This window comes from Panthera pardus, unplaced genomic scaffold, assembly GCF_024362965.1.
Source record: "Panthera pardus isolate Hobbes unplaced genomic scaffold, ASM2436296v1 HiC_scaffold_12, whole genome shotgun sequence".
In the NCBI taxonomy this organism is placed as follows: domain Eukaryota; kingdom Metazoa; phylum Chordata; class Mammalia; order Carnivora; family Felidae; genus Panthera; species Panthera pardus.
Window position 1 is genome coordinate 25,272,097 of NW_026526677.1, and position 21,638 is coordinate 25,293,734.

The 21,638-nt window shown below is 38.9% G+C and overlaps 1 protein-coding gene across 5 annotated transcripts in view; it reads right to left on the minus strand.

Annotated features, from left to right (window-relative positions):
• Positions 1-21,638, minus strand: part of IFTAP (intraflagellar transport associated protein) — a 65,445-nt gene that overhangs the window by 36,860 nt on the left and 6,947 nt on the right. For 4 of the 5 annotated variants that reach the window (XM_019470143.2, XM_019470144.2, XM_019470139.2 and 1 more), the window contains exon 2: positions 11,369-11,524. In XM_019470143.2, coding sequence (XP_019325688.2) covers positions 11,369-11,501 — 133 coding nt within the window. In that variant the 5' untranslated portion in view covers positions 11,502-11,524. Of the gene's footprint in view, positions 1-11,368; positions 11,525-14,206; positions 14,314-21,638 lie in introns of those variants that run through there. The other variant, XM_019470142.2, reaches the window with a different exon arrangement.

Here is a 21,638-nt window from a genome sequence, read left to right on the forward strand (position 1 = left end):
TATAAAATCATGAACTTTTTTTATTTTTTTTTTAAATTTTTTTTTTTTTAACGTTTATTTCTTTTTGGGACAGAGAGAGACAGAGCATGAACGGGGGAGGGGCAGAGAGAGAGGGAGACACAGAATCTGAAACAGGCTCCAGGCTCTGAGCCATCAGCCCAGAGCCTGACGCAGGGCTCGAACTCACGGACCGCGAGATCGTGACCTGAGGTGAAGTCAGATGCTTAACCGACTGAGCCACCCAGGTGTCCCAAATCATGAACTTTTTTAAAAAATTCTTTCAGCAATACCAAAAGGCAAACAAAAAAAATCAATAAAAATCTTCAAAAATAACACCGCTTCCTTATTCTCTCCCTGGGGATGCCAGACTAATTAGCAGGGATTTTTAATTGCCTAGTGGCTTTTATTAGCAAGCCCTCATACTATGCTTCCTACAACTTCCTCTTGAGGTTAACATCCCAGTGGCCTATGTCTTAGGTCAAGGCAAGTTTACTGCTATTTGCTGTGCTGTTTTCCATCGTGCACTTCACTGTTAAACTCCCATTTGCAAAAGCGCCTCCCAAGCTGCCTTTTTTTTTCTCACGTGGCTAACAGAAAAAAAAGGAGAAACAGAAAGACACTGCAAATGGCCTGTGAACTAAAAACACCACTCAATATTCAGTAGGGAATTAAGTGACTGATAACAACAGCGCAGAAAATGTGGCGAACGTGCCACCTGGAAGCATGAAGCTGGGCGGTTCGTTTCCAACTTCCTCCGCTGTCTGCGGGTTGCAGGGCTATCAAAACAATGTTAAGCCCGCCGGTCTCTGTCTAATACTCGACAGGAAACAACTGCAAAAGGCTACACAGCAGGGATTATTTTTTGTTGTTGTGTTTTCTTTCATGAGAGAAAGCTGTTTTCATGCTCCGCTGAAATTCCTTTCCTGCTCTGAAGTGGGTAAGAGTGCCAGCTGCTTTCTCTATTTTTCTCTGTGGTATTTTTCTATCGCAGATTTTAAATTCATTCTTCAGACTAGGAAGAGACTCTTTGGAACCCTATGGAAGTTGAAAGATGCGTTTCTAGCGTTCAAATTCAAAACAGCTTTGGGGACCAAAATGATGTGTCAACTTTGGAAACGTGTTGTTTTACGCGCTGTCACCACTTTCCTCTTTAATTACAGTTTTTAGAAGTTGTCAAGTATGAGTAGTGATATTCCTTTGGCTGAAGTGACAGCTCAGAACTCATCAGTCCGGAAGCGTAAAGCAAATCCCAGCCCAAGATTCTAAGCTCTTGACAGAGCAGACGCCCAATAAGGAAAGAAACAAAAGCCTCCTGAAATGAGACTTGTGTGCCTTCAAACCAGTCACTCGGCCTCCATGGGCCTCAGCCTCTCCAGGCAAGACACTTGTGACTCATCTTTGACGCTTCTCCCTAATCCTCTGGCACTCACCTTGTGCCAGGTGCTGTCAGGGTCTCATTATAGGCTTCCCCGCTTTCCGTATCCCCCTCCACTGCCCTCCTCCGTACCTCCAAGGACGTATTTCTGCTCAGGGTCCTTGCTGGTCTCCCTGACTCCAACTGTTTCTCTCCTTCTTTGCTTCTGCCTTTCAAAATCGCTTGCAATGTCTGTCTCTCTGTCTCTGTTTCTGTCTCTCTCCCTGTGTATGTGTGTGTGTCTATGTGTGTGTGAATTCTACTAAGGCTCCCAGTTAGCTAGTATACTGAATCCAAACAGGGGGCATCTGACATGGTCTTCTTCATGGGCTTCTTCTTCTTGTACCCGTCCATTAAATGTGGATGTTCTTTGGATCTCAGAGGCCCTCCTGTTTGGCATTCTACATTCTTTTTTTTTTTTTTTCATCTATTCAACAAATATTTGTTTTCAAGTAGGCTTCACACCCAGTGCAGAGCCCAAGGCAAGGCTTGAACTCATGACCCTAAGATCAAGACCTGAGCTGAGATCAAGAGTCAGACACTTAACTGACTGAGCCACCACCCAGGTGACCCTCAACAAATATTATTAAGCATCTATTTATTCTATATTGCCAGGCATTGCTTCAGGCACTAGAATAACATCGGTGAACAAAATCTAGCCTTCATGAAGCTTACACTCTAAAGAACATTGAAATAATTATCTTTTGAGGAAGTGCAACTATTCCCGTGGTCCACAGTATCTGCATGCCAGTGACTCCCAGATCTTGAGAAGAACTGCCCGATGCTACGAGGAAGACAGAAAAAGCAAAGTGGGTTGATTATGGGCTTTGGAGCTACACTGACTTGGTCCATAATCTAATTCCACCAATAACTAGCTACATAACCTTGGAAAGTCTGTTAGGGATGCCATAACAAAATATCACAGACTGGGTGGCTTAAACAACGCAAATATATTTTCTCACAATTCAGGAGACTAGAAGTCCAAGATCAAGGTGTTAGCAAGGTTCGGTTTCTCCTGAGCCTCTCTCCTTGGCTTGCAGAAGGCCACCTTCTTGCTGAGTCCTCCTGGGGCCTTTCTCTGTGTGTGCACTTCCCTGAGGTGTCTCTCTCATAAGGACACACATCATATTGGGTTAGGACTCCACCCTTAGCCTCAATCTCCTCATTATAGACCCTATCTCTAAATACACTCACGTTGGTGGTTCAGTTTTCATTGTATAAATTTTGGCGGGACACAGTTCAGTCCACAATAGTAAGGTGTTTATTAACCTTAAGTCTTCATGTCCTCACCTGTTTAAAAGTTGGCAATCGTAAAAATCAAAACATAAGAAAAAATCCACTTGGCTATTGTAAGAAATGAGATGACCCAGGTAAAGTGCTTAGCACAATATCTAGTGCCTACTAAATGCTAGCTGCTTATCAATAATAATATTAGACTAGTTTTCCTACAATCTCACCTTCCCAGATGTTTCTGTGGGAGTATAGTGATACAGAGGAGGGTCAGATGTCTGGAGTCTGAACCCCTGACTGGTCCTCAGGCAAGGTGTTAATTTACAATGGCTTTCAGTTCTCTGAGCTATAAAAAGGGTAAGTAATGGCTCTTCTTTGCATCATTGTCACAATTAAAGTTACTCAAGACAAATGCTTAGTGAATACATCAGTGAATTAAGCTAAAATTAAGAGCACTGGAATGTCTCTTCTAACATTATAGTTTAAACAGAAACAAGGGGATGCCTGGCTGGCTCAGTCATAAGAGCATGTGACTCTAGATCTTGGGATCGTGAGTTCGAGTCCCACGTTGGCTATAAAGATTACTTAAATAAGTATTGTTTAAAAAATCTAAATACCTTAAAAAAGGTATTTAGATAGTCCTGCCTTTTAAGGGACTGCATTATCAGAATTGTAGTCTAAACCAGAGGTTCTCAAAACTAGTGGTACAGCTGAATTAGTGAAAAGTGTTATGAATGTAAAAATTCCTGGACCCTTCACTATAGAGCCTCTAATTTAATAAGCCCAGAAAGCATCTGGAAATCTTTATTCTTTTTTTTTTTAAGCTTATTTATTTATTTATTTATTTATTTTGTGAGAGAGAGTGTGTGAGTGGAATAGGGGCAGAGAGAGATGGAGAGAATCCCAAGCAGGCTCTGGGCTGTCAGCACAGAGCCCGACGTGGGGCTTGATTTGTGAGATCATGACCTGAGCCAAAATGAAGAGTCGGATACTTAACTGACTGAGTGACCCAGGTGGTCCTGGAAATCTTTATGCTTATACAAGTTTGACATTATAAAAGTTTTTCTGATATTTAGCCAAGTTTGAGAACTACTGATCTAGAGCAGTGATGCTCAGTAGAAATATAATGTAAGCCACATACATGGTTTTAAATTTTCAAGCAACATTTTTTAAAGTTTTAGAAAGTGAATTTAATTTTAATAACATATCTTATTTAAGTCAATTTTCTAAAATATTGTCATTTTAAATGCAGTTAAAATGAAAATACTACTGAGATATTTTATATTCTATTTTTATACAAATTCTTCAAAAACCTTGCATATTTTGCATTTATAGCTTATCTCAATTCAGATGAAGAAAAATTTTTTTAACTTTTTAAAAAATTTTTTAATGTTTATGTAGTTTTGAGAGACAGAGACAGACAGAGCATGAGCAGGGGAGGGGCAGAGAGGAAGGGAGACACAGAATCTGAAGCAGGCTCCAGGCTCTAACCTGTCAGCACAGAGCCCGATGTGGGCCTCGAACTCACAAACCAAGAGATCATGACCTGAGCCAAAGTCGAACACTCAACCGACTGAGTCACCCAGGTGCCCCCAGGTGAAAATTTTTCATCAGAAATACTTGATCTGTGTTGATAGTAGTTCCCCGCTTTTCCATGAAGAATTTGTTCCAAGACCCCCAATGGATGCCTGAAACCCAAATCAGTACCAAACCCTATATAAACTGTTTTTTCCAGTACATACATACCTATGGTAAACTTTGATTTATAAATTAGGTACAGTAAGAGATTAACAACAACAGTAATAAAGTAGAATAATTACAACAATAACTATAATAAAAGTTAGTGTGAATGGTCGGTCACTCTCTCTTTAAAATATCTTACTGTAACATATTCACTTCTTCTTGTGATGATGAGACAATAAAATGCCTATCTGATAAGATGAAATGATGTGAATGAGGCAGGCACTATGATGTAGTATTAGGCTACTATGACCTTCTGACGATAATTCAGAAGGAGGACCATCTTCTTGCAGATCCTGGTTGACCACAGGTAATTGAAACCACAGAAGGGGACTCCTCAATATTTCATAAAATTTACATTTGAAAAAATTAATTCACATACCCAAGTTGTCCTAAACATATTTAAAAGTTTTCCAATAACTGAGCTGAATATGAGCATTTTTATTTAAACTTAAACTAATTAAAATTAAGTGAACTTTAAAACTCAAGTGGGCAGCACTAGCCACATTTCAAGTGCTCAACCACCATCTGTGTCTCTCGTGCTGGACACTGCAGGCCGAATGATCACAAATCATGGTAACTGTACATTCCTGAAATTTGTAATGGTGATAGAGCACTGGCACAGCTCCTTAAAGAACTAAATGTGAATAAAGTGAAAAATATAGAATAAGCTCTCTTATGATTATATAAGATTACTAAAATCTAAAAAAAACTTGAAACCTATTCAGAGGTTTTGAAACTCTTAAGAGTTTGGAACAAAGGCCAGAACACCACCAGCTTATAAAGCCACATGCATGGCCATTTGTACTGAATGTTCTACCTCGGGGGGAATTTAATTCAAATATTAACAAGTATGAAGGGAGAAGGGCGGCTGAGTTGATGGGCGTTTTTTCAAAGATATATTGAAAGAATAATAAAATGCTGAAAGCACAAAGTATTATTAGTAAAATGAGAGTAGCATAAGGAAAACCAGAAACGAAATTACACATCAAAATCAGAAATAAAATCTTTGATCTAGACATAAGAAAACAAGCTAAAGTAGATAAATATAGCAGTGAATAGAAAGCTGTTATGTGGTAATCCTAAAAACTGGTAAAATCACTTGGGAACTGGATCCTATGTGTTTTAAGATTGAAAGGAGAGAATGAAAACCAAAGACTTATTTAAGAGTTAATCATAAAATCACAGTATAGGGGTGCCTGGGTGGCTAGTCAGTTAAGTGTCCAACTTCGACTAAGGTCATGATCTTGCGGTTCATGAGTTCGAGCCCCACATCAGGGTCTGTGCTGACAGCTCAGAGTCTGGAGCCTGCTTCAGATTCTTTGACTCCCTCTCTCTCTGCCCCTCCCCCACTCACGCTCTGTCTCTGTCTCTCAAAAAATAAATAATGTTAAAAAAATTGTTTTAATAAAATCACAGTGTATTCATTTCAACTTCCAAACTATTTTAAGTTAAACAGTTGGTAAAGTACATAACTTTAATGAAAACTAATCATGCAGCCTAAAGAACAAAACCAGAACAATGACGGGGTATGTGTATGATAGGGAGAGTTTGAGAACTGGATGTAACCACTATAACCCTCCCCCCACCAAAGTTACTACCATATGTAACAAAATGGAGTTGAAAAGACTGAATGTCAATTTCTAAGTTGCTGGCTTCCTAAGTATATAATTTGTGTGACCCCAATATGAGTAGTAACTAACACTTTAAAAAATGGGAGTGCACAAAAACAGACGCTCAGATCAATGGAACAGAATAGAGAACCCAGAAATGGACCCACAAACATATGGCCAATCAATCTTTGACAAAGCAGGAAAGAATATCCAATGGAATAAAGACAGTCTCTTCAGCACGTGGTGCTGGGAAAACTGGACAGCGACATGCAGAACAATGAACCTGGACCACTTTCTTACACCATACACAGAAATAAACTCAAAATGGATGAAAGACCTAAAAGTAAAACAGGAAGCCATCAAAATCCTCGAGGAGAAAGCAGGCAAAAAACCTCTCTGATCTTGGCCGCAGCAACTTCTTACTCAACACGTCTCCAGAGGCAAGGGAAACAAAAGCAAAAATGAACTACTGGGACCTCATCAAAATAAAAAGCTTCTGCACAGCAAAGGAAACAAGCAGCAAAACTAAAAGGCAACCGACAGAACGGGAGAAGATATTTGCAAATGACATATCAGATAAAGGGTTAGTATCCAAAATCTATAAAGAACTTATCAAACTCAACACACAAAAAACAAATAATCCAGTGAAGAAATGAGCAAAAGATATGAATAGACACTTCTGCAAAGAAGACATCCAGATGGCTAACAGACACATGAAAAAATGCTCAACATCACTCATCATCAGGGAAATACAAATCAACACCACAATGAGATACCACCTCACACCTGTCAGAATGGCTAACATTAACAACTCGGATAACAACAGATGTTGGTGAGGATGCAGAGAAAGAGGACCTCTTTTGCATTGTTGGTGGGAACACAAGCTGGTGCAGCCACTCTGGAAAACAGTATGGAGGTTCCTCAAAAAATTAAAAATAGAACCACTCTACGACCCAGCAATTGCACTACTAGGTATTTATCCAAGGGATACAGGTATGCTGTTTCGAAGGGACACATGCACCCCCATGTTTATAGCAGCACTATCAACAATAGCCAAAGTATGGAAGGAGCCCAAATGTCCATCGATGGATGAATGGATAAAGAAGATGCGGTATATATATACAATGGAGTATTACTCGGCAATCAAAAAGAATGAAATCTTGCCATTTGCAACTATGTGGATGGAACTGGAAGGTATTATGCTAAGTGAAATTAGTCAGTCAGAGAAAGACAAATATCATATGACTTCACTCAAACAAGGACTTTAAGAGACAAAACAGATGAACATAAGGGAAGGGAAACAAAAATAATATAAAAATGGGGAAGGGGACAAAACAGAAGAGACTCATAAATACGGAGAACAAACAGAGGGTTACGGGAGGGGGTGTGGGAGGGGGGATGGGCTAAATGGGTAAGGGGCATTAAGGAATCTACTCCTGAAATCATTGTTGCACTATATGCTAACTAATTTGGATGTAAATTTTAAAAAAATAAAATTAAAAAAAAAAAGGGAGCAAATGCCTCCCCTATCAGCTCGTGTGGTGATTGATCTTGGTGTGGAAGGAAATTAGAAACAATTCTCACCCTCACTAAGATAAGGCTACATCTCTACCTTAAAAACCTATTATTTAAAAAATATATATATTAGTACCAACACAAAGGGAAATATGATCCAAAGGACAACCAACAATGGAGGCATTTTTAACATCGTTCAATTTGGCTCCTATCTCTCAAAACCTTCTGCACTGAACCACTGGTTCAGTGGTTACTGCAGGCTCACCATGGACATTGTCGCCAATGAGTAGATTTTACTGCCCTCCCCACCCAGGCAGGGGCTGAATGGCCTTCCTGTGAGCTCTCACGGAACTCCCTGCTTTTCTCTATTATGGTATTTATCATACAATAGTGTAATTTTTTTGTTTACTTATGTACCTCTCATCCTGGACTATGTATGCTTGAAAACACAAAGTATATCTTAATTTATTTTGGGATCCTTAGCACCTAAAACAATACCTAGACCATTAGGAGGTACAGAATTAATGAATGAATAAATGAATAAATGCATTAGCAGAAAATCAAATATAAGTTTTCACATCTATGTTTTCCTAACCTAAGCAAATGATAGAAATATGACAGACAAGAAGGAAAAGGCACTTTTTTCCTTTATATGGATAAAAGAATTACATTCACAAAGAAATTGAGATGCCAAGGATTGAAACTTAGCCTCTTATCTTTACCCTCAATAATATCAACAATATAATAAACATCTCACCAATAATGAATAAAACCAAAGTCTGCACACTGATTTTCTAATACAAATCTCACAACTTTGTCTTACTCTCTTGAACTGATGATACTATTGAGAATTCAATTACAACTGTCTGTTTGAAACACATAATTAATGTGTCTCTATAAACATTTTGATAGAACATTGTATTTATTATCAAGTATGTACCATAGTTAAAAAAAAACAAAACAGAGTTGCTTTAAAAAACAAAACAAAACCCTTGCAAAATAGGATCAACATCAATGTATTGGAGTGAGACTTTTGCTACAATATTCACAGTTTCCAATGATTTTCCAACAGTCTGAAACAGTGATGTGAATTTCTTTCAATCAGGCTATAGTTTAATCTTTTTCCAGGGAAATATTTTTAATAGGATTACTGACCCTTTTAACAGTCTTGGAAAGAAAATGAATCTTATAAGCATTCCGGCATATAACTATTATAAAAATAAATAGAACAGTCAATCAGAGGAAATTGTAATAGACTTGAGAAACCAAACTTACTCAAGAAATGTACATGAGCCTGTGTGGTGATTACCACTTTCACAGAGAGAAGATTCTACACACCAGCAAAACAAGCGAGCACACCAAGACAAATGAAGGGCTGGAAAGAATGGGAAAACTTTGAACAAACAGCTTTCATCTCTTCCTTAAAACAAAACTAACCGCATTCAGTTCAATCAATTCTGCAGACTCCTAGGCCTGTCCCTGAGTACTATTTGGTTTTTCAGAAGGTACTTAAATGTTTCGGGGGCGGGGAAGGGAAGGATGCTTACTGATTTAAGACACATTTTTGCACTCACAATTCTTTGTGCTTTAAGAGGAATTTTTTCAGGTCATTAGTTTATAATGTGAACTGGTGCCTAGGGATATTTTGAAAGGGAAAAAAAAAAAGAGTGTGCTTGGAGATGCAGTTAATGTAACTTGCATCATCATTTATTTCAGCTCAATTTGGGGCACAAAACTGAACTCAGAATGAGTTCACCACATCTGCAACAGTTTCTTTCTCAGCATGCAATGATCTTACAGAAATTTGAAAACACAATATGCCCCTTACCCTCAAAACAAAAAACATCATAACCCCTTTAAAACATTCAGGTCCTTGCAAGAAGTTCTTACTTTTCCAGAGTATGAAAATAAAGTCAGCTTTGCAACTTCCAAAATAATTTGGATTATCAAAATGCCATTGGTGGGGCGCCTGGGTGGCTCAGGCAGTTAAGTATTCGACTCTTGATTTTGGCTCAGGTCATGATCTCACCGTTGTGGGATCGAGGCCCTCGTTGGGCTCTACACTGAGCATGGAGCCTGTTTAAGATTCTCTCTCTCTCCAGCCTTCTCCCCCCACCCCACTCCACCCCCACTTGCACACACACTCTTTCCAAAAAAAAAAAAAAAAAAAAACCACCACACACAAAATGCAATTGTCATACAAAATATATTAATTCTGCTAGTTTTGCCCTTGTTTCCACACCCCACCCCAACCATTCCTACTGCTTTGTTAGGTACAGAAAGGATGGAACTAAATCATTAGGCTCTGAGAAAGCAAACATCTTCCCAAACCCAAGTTTATAGACCAAAAGATGATTTGGCCTTAAGCAAGATTAATTTGATCGACATATCATGTCAAAACAGATCGTTCACAGCCTCAAAGTAAACAAGATATTTCCTAATTTCTCCATTAAGTGTAAATAAACACATCGCCCACAGTTTTCAAGCGTAAACAAAACAAATATCAATATTCCAACTATCTTGCACAAAGTAACCAGTTAGAATCACTTTTCCTTTTCTTCATTATAAATACCCTTCGTTTACATTTGTTAAGGGCACATGAATCATGACTTAAAATCATGAAGTATCTTGAAAGTGTGATCACCCCGGAGATTATGAAACTCCCTATTCTCAATCAGGTACGCATTAGAATAACCAGGGGAATTTTTACAAAATACCAATTCCTGGGCCCCAGCTAAGATTTAGAGTGGGCCCTGGTGTCACCATGCTCTAAAAAACCCCTCAGGTGAGTCCGATGTGCAGCAAGGGGGAGAACCAATTGTCTCACAAATGTGGATCAGGGACCCAGAAAGGACCAAAGTTGAGACCGAGCCAATGGCAGGCCATCTGAGGCAGAACCCAGAACAAAGACTACAAACTCAAATGCCTACAGGAGCCACTTCGGTGAATGAAGCAGGCAACGCATACACACTTCTTCACAACGTGCGAATGCCAGAGGGTGTGACAAACAGGGCGCTCACAGGGCAAGGGCTCCCCAGCTCTAGCTGATCTTGCCATCAGGGAAATCAGAGGTAACAGGTCTTCCCTCTTAATCAAAGAAGACCATAAATAAAGATTTTTTATGTAACATTTCCCAACTTTTAAAGGTTGACTCAATCGAAAAAACACAACACCACTGTATGAGGCGAGCAAGACACATAATGAAACACACAACATGGGCTTGGACTTTAGGCTTCGGTTTATCACTTCCAGTCTGGAGGGGTGTTTCCATTCTCCAGTGACCACAGCATCCCAGTGACATCCCAGTGACAACAACCAACAATGCCTAGCATTGAGTATTTCTTGTGTTAGCCACTCTGCTCAGGGTTTTACTTGGAGTCTCTCAATTAACCTTCGTAAACCTTTAAGGCAGCATTATTACCCACCCCCCTTACTCAACCGCCTCTCCCAAGGTCACATACCTAGAAAGTGGCAATGCCAGGACCCAAAGGGATACAGTGTAACTCCATAGCCTATATTATGCTATATTTCTTAAACATTTTAAACATGCTTTTAAAAACCTCTACTCTTTGCGCTTATATCTCTTCAAAAGCAAATGAATTATATGAAATGATTTCTCGGGTCCCTTTTAGTTCTCAAATTCGATGGCTCTGACTCCATAATACAACTCTTGGTTGTAGAAAAATGTTGGAATTTGCATGCATCAGTCTCAAATCCCTGATATGCATTAGCTGATCAAAGGAAAGGAATGAATGAATGCTTATTAAATAGTCTTTTTGAAAAAACAGCAAAGACATAAAATTATAATAAAATTCTTTATCTCTACTGCTCTAGAGAGTTGACTTCCCCATTTTACCTTTTGAAAGATGAGGAAAAGTGCTCAGAAATTCTTCATATGTTTGTTCATGACAATTAACAAACTTATCCAAGACTTCTTCAGTTAATCGATCTTCATCCATGATCTCCAATTCTGATATTCGGGCAGGCATTCCTATTCACGAGGCCACTTTATCTATGGGACAAAGAAAAGCATGAGCTAGAGAGAGTTGGGGTACCAGCCTCTCTTGAAAATGTTGTAGAAATTTGCAGAAATTCAGTCTTTCAAGGTGAGAGGTACTTCAAAGGGTATATCCAACGACAACAATAACAGCTAATATTCATTAGCTACTTATTTAGCACTCACTGTGTACCGGGTGCAGTTCTGAGCCCTTCGATGTTAACTTCCTAACAATCCTAGCTCAGGTCACAGAGCCAGTAGTTAGAAGGACCAGTTCCAGGAGTCAGATCTAGAACCCATGCCCTTAAGCACTTCACTGTGCTTCACCTCTAGCCATTGTGTGGTACCCCTGCCCCCACCACGTGCTACTGTACTGTTGCCACCAAACAACTGACTCATCTGTGCTTTAACACATCCAAGGACTGGGAACTCCGAACATTCCAAAGAAGCCTTTGGACCACTGTATCAAAGACTCCTTCAAAATCTCTCTCCCTGCACATCTCCCCAACTGGGCCCTGAGCCCCTGGGGATCATATTGCACAATTTCAATCCTTCTTATACATAACATCCTTCCAAATATTTGAACAAGCCTATGCCGTCCTTTCTCAATTTTATCTCACTCACTTAATTTTTTTTTTTTCAAAACCAACCTCAGAATTCAGTTTCTCGGGGTGCCTGGGTGGCTCAGTCAGTTGAGTATCCAACTCTCGATTTCAGCTCAGGTCAGGATCCCGGGGTCGTGGGATTGAGCCCTGCGTCAAGCCCCATGCTGAGCGTGGAGCCTGCTGAAGATTCTCTCTCTCACTGTCTGCCTGTCTGTCTCTCTCTTTCAGGACACCTGAGTGGTTCAGTCAGACACTTGTCTGACTCTTGATTTCGGCCCAGGTCATCATGATCTCACGGTTAGTGAGTTCAAGCCCCATGTCAGGCTGTATGCTGACAGCTCAGAGTCTGCTTGGGATTCTCTCCCTCCCTCTCTCTCTCTGCCCCTCCCCCGCTTGCACGTGTACACTCTCCCTCTCTCTGTCTCAAAATAAACATTTAAAATTACAAAAAAGTTTCTCTCCCTCTCCCCCTCCCCCACTCTCTCTCGATGAAGAAAAAAAAAAATCAGTTTCTCTCCGGAGGCTTTAGCCTTCCAACCCCATCACCACAGAGAGCTAATCACAATTTCTCTGTGCTGCCTCATACTGTGTCTATGGTTACACTTAACATACTGTATTGGAAATAGTTGTATAGATTTCTGGGTCCCATTAGACATGAAGCCTGTGACAGGCAGGGCCCATGTCTTTCCTTCTTTGTATCCCAAGTGCTAAATAGCTCAGGACATGGCATACAGCTGGCACCTATCAATATGAAGCTAACGTTACTCATTTGAGCAGGTAGGGTAGTCAAATACTGCTAGAAACTGGCAAAACTCAACTAAACTTGCCCAATTATTTCACCTGTGCCTTAACACGACACAGCTTCAAGCGGTTCCGCTCTCCTGAGCAGTCTACCCGGAAGAGATTTCACACCGCCTGCATCCCTTTAAAGTATGCCAACCAGAAATGAAGACAAGACTCCAGATATGCTCTGGATCCAGTGAGGTTTGACTAACTCCCACATTCTGAATACTGCACTCCTACTATATGCTGAAGTGTGTTCACATTGCTGGTGGCCTCTTCACATTGTCAGTTACTTAACATACTGCTAAATGCGTGTCGGCTAGGACACAATGCCTCAATCCTTGCAGTCTAACTTTGTTTTTCCTTGTGACATTTCAACTTGTTAAACTCCATTCATTCGGTATGAAATATCATAGCTTTGAGAAATTTACTATCTACAGAAAGCAGAAGAGTAATTACTGCCTAAGAAGTAGAATTCGTGGGGGATAATAAAAAGGAGGGTGTTCTCTGATAGTGTACAGGAGGGAGAGAAAGCACCAAGCTTCTTCTAGTTTTCCAAAACAAGCACAAAATTTTGTTATCTGTTATTAAATTTATTTATTTGGTATCTACCAGAAGTTCAGATAGACACAGAAATGTTTTCATAAGATGATGGCCAACCTCATTTGGTGGCAAGACCTGACCTGAATTAACATGAAAGTATCTATGGTTTTTGTTAATTCTACTCAGTGTGACCACTCAGACGTTTCCCTGAAGAAGTTCTAAGGGGGATGCTTTTGAGGTGTTTTCCCGGACCCCACTGGAGATTTTGTGTAACACATGGTATTACCCCTGATTACCTTTCTAAACTCCAAAAAACTCTGAATTCTGAAACACATCTGACCCTAAGGGTTTTAAGTAAGGAATTGTTAAGTTTCGCATACTTCACAGGATTGCGGTGAGAATTAAATGGATATAAATGAACCGTCAAACAATGTTAGCCATGATGACCATGATGATAATGGATCAGCCTTGGTATTCTGTCCATTGCCTCCACAAAGACCTGCCTTGACTGTGTGTGACCCCCTCTGACTTTGAAGGCATTGATGTCACCTCAAGATAAATCAAGATAAGCCCGCATGCTTTACAACCCTAGAAAAAAATATGGTGCTATCGAAGTCTGAAAACCACAAAAAATAAAATAAAAATAAAAGGAAAAATTTTAACGTAACTATATATGAACTCAAAATGAAAGAAACTGTTTCAAACTATTTGTAACCTGAAAATTAAATACAGGAAAAAGTATCAGGTAGAGTTTATGCAAATTCACCCATAACACTGCCAGGCTTCAGCAATTCGAAGTTTAATAAACTATGCTTGCAGTTGCCAGATAAAAAATAATAAATTCAAAGGTGGCTATTATTTCACTGTCAGTAGGACATGGACTTAGTTACAAGAATGTTAACGTCAATCTGCTTTTCCAGGATGGAACCCCAGTGAAATTCCAGCTCCGTAGGACATCAATCTCTTCCTCAAATCTCCTTCAGCCGATAAATACCGAAAAGAGGCGGCCAGGCTGTTTTACATTGCTGTAAATGTCTCCTTGTGGATGCTTTAAGAGTGACAATAGAAAATCCTTTAAACTTCTTTTCCAATTCTCAAAGTGGTAATATTCTGAGATTTTAGCCTTAACACATCTCAGTTTTACCAAAAGGACATAATTAACAGGCTATGCACAGGACACATTCAAACTCCTTCAAGGCCTTTAATTTAATTCACGTGGTTATCCCAATACAGAAGAGGTAATGTTTTTACTGACTTTATAAAGAGTTTTGTAAACTGGCATCATCTGAAGAGTGTAACAAATACCCACCTTCAAATTTAGAACTTTCCTTATCTCTAAAAATGCAAATAGCCTAATGTTAAAAGTCCCCAGGGACTGACAGAGCAGGTAATCATTTACCAGACACTCAAGTGGTTTATGCAAATCCCAGTGGTTTTCTAGAAGGAAGCAATGCTTTTTCAGTTGCCATTCACGTTTATTTGTTTTTATCGTGAAGTATTATTTCTAAAAAGGAAAAAGGGGGAGAGAGAGAGCGAGAGCGAGAGCGACTTGCCCATAATAGGATCCTTTATTTTGGCATGGATTTTATATTTTAAGGCTTAGAGCTCCACATGAAAGACCCAGAACTTTTGTGACGATAAGTAAATGAGTAGAAATATTGACTGGAAAATCACACACAACACTTTCACAATCACAGCCTCCAGAGGGAAACACAGGGAGGATATTTTGCTCTGCTTGGACTACTAAATTTCACAGGAAGACCACAGGCTCGGTTCTCTTCCTATCCAGTCACTGAGAGATGGAGAGAAAATCACAGAACCTTCCCGGGGTCCTGTTTTCTACTACCAAATAATGAAACTAACAACCACCCAAGCCAATTAGTGCTCTGTGGTCTCTGAAAAGCATAATTATGAAACATGGCATGTGGAATTATCACCATTGACTTAACACATCTTTGATGTTTATCTGCAGACCTCTGCCTAATGCAACCTACCTAAACAAATTGCAACCTTCAGAGGCAAGAGTGGTAAGTCTTCGGAAACAAGTCGCCATGAGCTGGTCTCCCCTCAAAGCGTATAACCTGCTTTTAACAGCATAAAGAATTGTACGTTGACAAAAATGGGGTTGTCTTTTTTAAACTGTGAGGTTTACTGCTGATATTTTAAAATAATAAATAACAACACATTTTTAAAGAGTTGTGCAGAGGCTGTCAAAATCCACTTCCTCAAATGTTCATAGTTCTGCTCAACAAGAATCTCCTGCTGTGCCGAATGGTAAGATGGAATATTATCAAAAGAATTCACCTTGCCTACAGAGATGAAACTATCAACCTTGGTACTTCACAGGATGGGTCTTCTTTTATTTTTTGGAAAATGGGCAAATTTTAAAAAGACCAAAATTACATTGCAAGTGTACTGATTTATTTAGATGATAGAAGAGACCCGGTATGAACTGATTTCTTCTGCCTTGACTGAACTACACCTATTTTGCATCCTCTAATATTTTTTATGTCTTTTAGATCATATTAAAGAGAGAAAGAAATCCAGTGATTGAAATTGTCACAGATTCTCAGGGTTGAGAGAAACCTGGAGGTCATCTAGTCCAATGACAGAGAATAAATGAATAAATCTGGCAAAGAAACTTCAGGTAGGGTTTTTGTCAAGTAAGGACTACTGATGAGGAGCAGTACTATGGTTTGCATATCAAAACAGTAATGACAACATGCTTATGACTATGAATTTCAAGGCAAACATGAAGGCAGCAGGAAATTAAGGGAAAGGCAGAAATCTCATCAGGATTGTTATAACCATGCCCCCAACTACATCCTGTACCTCAACAACATACAAAAACCTTGAGGCAAAGCAAGGCAAAGCATATGTGTATACGTGTGTGCACAGTAACTCCTCTGCTGCGTTTTATCAGAATGAGATAAAAACATACAATTCTAGCATCAAAGAATACACTGCACTTCAAGTTATAAGCTTCTCCCAACGAGACTTTCCTAACACTTAAAGGCACGGAATTCTTCATTATCACCAAAATGTTGATGGCATAAGCATCTACATGTCTATATAAAGACTTCCCTAGGCACACTTCTGCATTGAGCTTTAAGGGCAGCACTTGGAGGGAGGTGAAAAAGCTTGGGGATTACTGCCGACTACAGAGCTTCAGAAGAGAGAAGTTGTATTGTCATCCATGCGATGGTCTTATTAATAGGAATTTCGCAGCTTATTTTTTCCTTGACAAAATCTCACCGTGAGGAAAAGAGAAAAAAGAGACACCCATACTAAAAGCTGCATCTAATAAAACATGCGAGCTAAGTACATGCTCATCATGAACACAGATACAAGAGATGCCTTAAGAGAAACAGATCTAGTTCCTTTCCTAAAGAGGATTGTAATCTATGCACTCTATACAGGACTCCATTTTTGTAACAAGAATGACTCTGATGATCCATATGTATGGTGATTGTTTTTATTTTTTGTATTTTTTTGGTGATTATTTTTAAATTAGAGCAATATGGAATGGAGTGAAAGTATTTTTTAATGAAGGCTGTAATAGTAAGAACAATGAAAACATATCAAGACAAAACAGTGGATTTTATAAAAGAAGCAGGAAAAAAATATATAGACAATCTTTAGGACATAGGACTAGGCAAAGAGTTCTTAGAACCGACACCAAAAGCATGTCTCTAAGAAGAAAAAGTGATATACCCTATAACCCAGCAACTGCACTACTAGGTATTTACCCAAAGGAGACAAAAATACAGATCCAAAGGGGCACATGCACCCCAACGTTTACAGCAGCAGTATCAACAATAGTCAAATTATGGAAAGGGCCCAAATGTCCATTGACTAAGGAACAAATAAAGATGTGGTGTAAATGTGTGTGTGTGTGTGTGTGTGTGTGTGTGTGTGTGTGTGTGTGTACAGGTGAACATAGGGGAAGGAGGGAAAAAAAGAGAGAAGCAAACCATAAGAGACTTTAAAGTGTAGAGAACAAACTGAAGGTTGATGGAGAAAGGTGGGTGGGGGATGGGCTAAATGGGTAATGGGTATTAAGGAGGTCACTTGTGCTGAGCACTGGGTGTTATATATAAGTGATGAATCACTAAATTCTACACCTGAAACCAATTTTACAATATATGTTAAGTAGAATTTAACAGGGTGCCTGGGTGGCTCAGTCGGTTGAGTGTCCGACCTCGGCTCAAGTCATGATCTCACGGTTTGTGAGTTCGAGCCCCGCATCGGGCTCTGTGCTGACAGCTCAGAGCCTGGAGCCTGCTTCTGATTCTGTGTCTCCCTATCTCTCTGCCCCTCCCCGGCTAACGCTGTCTCTCTCTGTCTCAAAATAAATAAATAAATAAATAATTAAATAAATAAATAATTAAAAATTTAAAAAAATAGAATTTAAATAAAAACCTGAAATAAAAAAAGAAGAAAACGTGATAAGTTAAACCTCATCAAAATTCAAAACTTTGCTCTGGGAAAGATCCTGTTAAGAAGATAAAAAAGAATCACAGGCTGGGAGAAAACATTTATAAATTACACATCCAACACAGGACTAGCACACGGAACATATAAAGAACTCTCAAAACCCAACATTAAAGAAAAGTCCAGTTAAAAAAAAAAACTAAAGACATGCACAGACATTTCACCAAAGAGGATATATAAATTGTAAATAATCTAATGAAAAGATGTTAATATCATTAGCCATTAAAGGAATGTAAATTAAAGCCACAATGAGATACCCCTACACACTCATCAGAATGGGTGAGACAAATCATCAGAAAAATTGTGAGAACACCAATTTTGTGTTGTGGATATAAGTGGGGTAACATTAGTCTGGAAGTGGTGATAGAGCTGGGTATCTTGACTGTCGTATCTTGACATGTGGCTACACATGTCAGACAGCTGAACTACACACACAAATTGTGCATATGTAACTGGTAAAACCGGGATATGTTCTATGGATTGTACCAATATCAATTTCCTGACTTTTATAATGTACACAGATACACAAGATGTTAACATTGCAAAAGGCTGCAACAAGAGTGCACAAAATCTCCCTCCCTATACATTTTTTTTGGAACCTCACATGAATCCGTTCTGTGATCTGTGATTATTTCAAAGTTAAAAGTTTAAAAGGGGAAAAGGGGAGCAAGAGAAGAAGGCTAAGGCAAGTAAGGTAAAAGAAAAGATTTAAGAAAATAAAATTATGCATGTTGATTGTTTTTCCCCTGCAGAAAGCTCTGGGGGAATGGGAATAACACTAATCTATAAAATTACATGTTGAAGCAGAAACTTTCCTGTTGAAAAATTTGCTTCCCTTTCCTGCTCATCCATCCAAGCTACTGTAATGAGGTTTCTTGAGGCTATCATTCATTAAGCCTTACTGTTCATCAGCAGATTGTATAAAATCAATTTTATGTCCCCAAAATATACTCTTCCTTCAAGCTGTTTAAGTCAATCCAGAAATGTCTGCATTGACTCACTGAGGCAGGTCAACTGAGTATTAGATTGTTTTCAATTACACAGTTATTAATTCCATTAAGCAAAGAAAAATGCACACAGTTAAGCATTCAAACTTCCTCCCCCCACTCGTTTCCTATAATTTTTTTAAAAAGCAGATTACCAGTGGATATGGAATCTGAAGGATATACCCATAAGACAAATTTCAGAAAATCCACTGTTTGGGAAATCAGAAAGACTACTTTTTCACTACCACTTTTGATTATTTGCTTTGTTGAAAAATTTCATTATGGGTAATCACAAGTAAATACCCTATCTTCACCCCCTAGTAAAACTCCAACAAGCACATTAACTCTAGGCTAGTCCATTTATCAAGAAAAATGTGCCACACATGTCCTTCAACCACTTTCAAAACTGATCTCCTATCTTCAGAAATGTGATCAACTACATCAGTGCGTTATGAATGGTGACGAGTCTTTCATCGAACATTTTTTCAAGGTGCCTGATAAAGCTGTGAATCCAGTAGAGGCAGTAGAGTTTCTGAGTCAACTTTATAGCTCTATAACCATGCAATAATATTTCAATCATAAGAGAATTTTTTTTAGCTCAGTTGTAATCCCACCTTCACAGGGGATGCAATGCCCCATTAATGCCTATGTTACCTGTATTGCATAGTAATTGCAGCACAAAGGTATCCACTCTTAATTAAAGCTATCCCCTTCTCTCCAGCGTCCTGAGTCTGTAAGCCACCTGCACAGTGCACAGTACTGTTACAATACCAGAAATCCTGCTTTAAAGCAAAATCCACACAGCCAGTCAGAAGCAGGTGTAGACAAACCCAACTAAACCAACTCTGCTTGCAGAAATTCATTTCTAAGTGCTTCAAAATGCCAGATCTTGCAAATAAAATCGACCTTTTCATTTGACATTTCTTGAAAGAAATAAGATTTTAAAGATGCATTTCTCAACTATTTTTTATTCTAAACTCCTATGACTATGACTGTGGAATAATAAATGAGCTTTAACAGGGAGTACAGTAATTCCCCAGCTTCCAATTAATCTCAGCATTTTAATTGCAATTTTGCCTCAATGTACACAATGTAACACACATACACAAATGTGGTTTCTATATCCAAAGACAGTAACTAAGAAACACAAAATCCCTCCTTCTCTAAAAATAAAATTTTGAAGTGAATTTTTTTTACTACAACATTGTAAATCACCTCTGCAATTTTTCTCCATTTTATTTTACAGCAGAGTCCACCTTAAATCACAGAACAATGAAGAGGAAAATACCAGTCATTGCAGTCAGGTGGCCATATTTAATTAATTGTCCTAAATAAAAAGTGACAGGTCACTTGTCATGTCCTTCTTTTGACAATCCATCATACTAACTGTAGTTTGCTTCCTTCCATAGACTTCCTTTTCCTGCCTCTTTTCTCCTCTCTGCCAGTTTCCATTGTGGCTCCCATTACGGGATTCACTCAACAAGTCAAATATCTCCTTTTCCTAGGCTGTTTATATTATTTCCTTAAACATCAGCCACTTATTTAAAAAGTAAAAATTATCTATTCCTATCCGAATGCTATGAAAAGTTGTCCTTGACTCAAACTTATTAATTCGTTGAGCAGCAATGTAATTTTTTCTCCATTTGCAAAATGGGGATGGAAATGCTTGAGAGGCACTCTGTACTTCTTGAAAACCAATCATGAGTTCACAGAAGAGTGTCCCTCCCCTGCATCCCCTCAACCCACCATGGATACACACCCCTGCAGCTCTGCTACCCTTGTTCTGTTATTTAACTTCTCTGACCTTAAAGTAGTTTGACTGTGAAAATAAAGGCACTGGACTTGAAGCTGTCCCCCATCTCTGGCATTCTATTTTTCTCCAATTATGCTTCCTAATTGTTCAATTACTATGTCAGTATATCCTCTTACTTTTATCTCCCCACTGTGAAAGAAAAATTATTTTATTCTGTAATTGCACTGACTCTCATTCTTTAATTATCCACTGTGTTTTGGATTAAGGTAGGAGAAATTAATATATTTCAGTAGTTTTGTTTTAAATTTTAAAAAAATGTTTATTTTTGAGACAGAGAGTTGAGTGAGGGAGGGGCAGAGAGAGAGGGAGACACAGAATCTGAAGCAGGCTTTATAGGCTCTGAGCTGTCAGCACAGAACCTGATGCAGGGCTCGAACCCACAAACCGGGAGATCATGACCTGAGCCAAAATCAGATGCTTAACCAACTGAGCCACGCAGGTGCCCCTCAGCAGAAGTTTGAATTAGATTGTGCCAAAGGGGTTTAAGAATGGGCTGAGTAACCTATAATTACAATTTCCTGGTGAACTTTTAAGACCTTCTAAGGGTAAGTGTAAGGAAGGATGTAAAGTTGCTTTGTCCCATTACTATGTATGTCTCTTAAAGACAAGATTTGTGTCTGTGATAATTTTTCTAATTCTCCACATGCCCCTATACATAGTGGATGCACAATAAATACAGTTTACTATTTCACATTTAGTTTCTATGCTGAGCATTTCAGTAGATTGGGATCTTGACTGAGATCACTGCAAATCTAATGCTCTCCTAATGGTGTGGCAAAGGCTAAAGGTTTTAAAATCCATTTCCAAATGTGTTGCTAATTCCAGCTGCTTCAGAAAACAACTAACCCATTCAGCAACAAACTGCCTGTTTTCTGATGTTAGTAACACAGAAAGGCTAAAATATT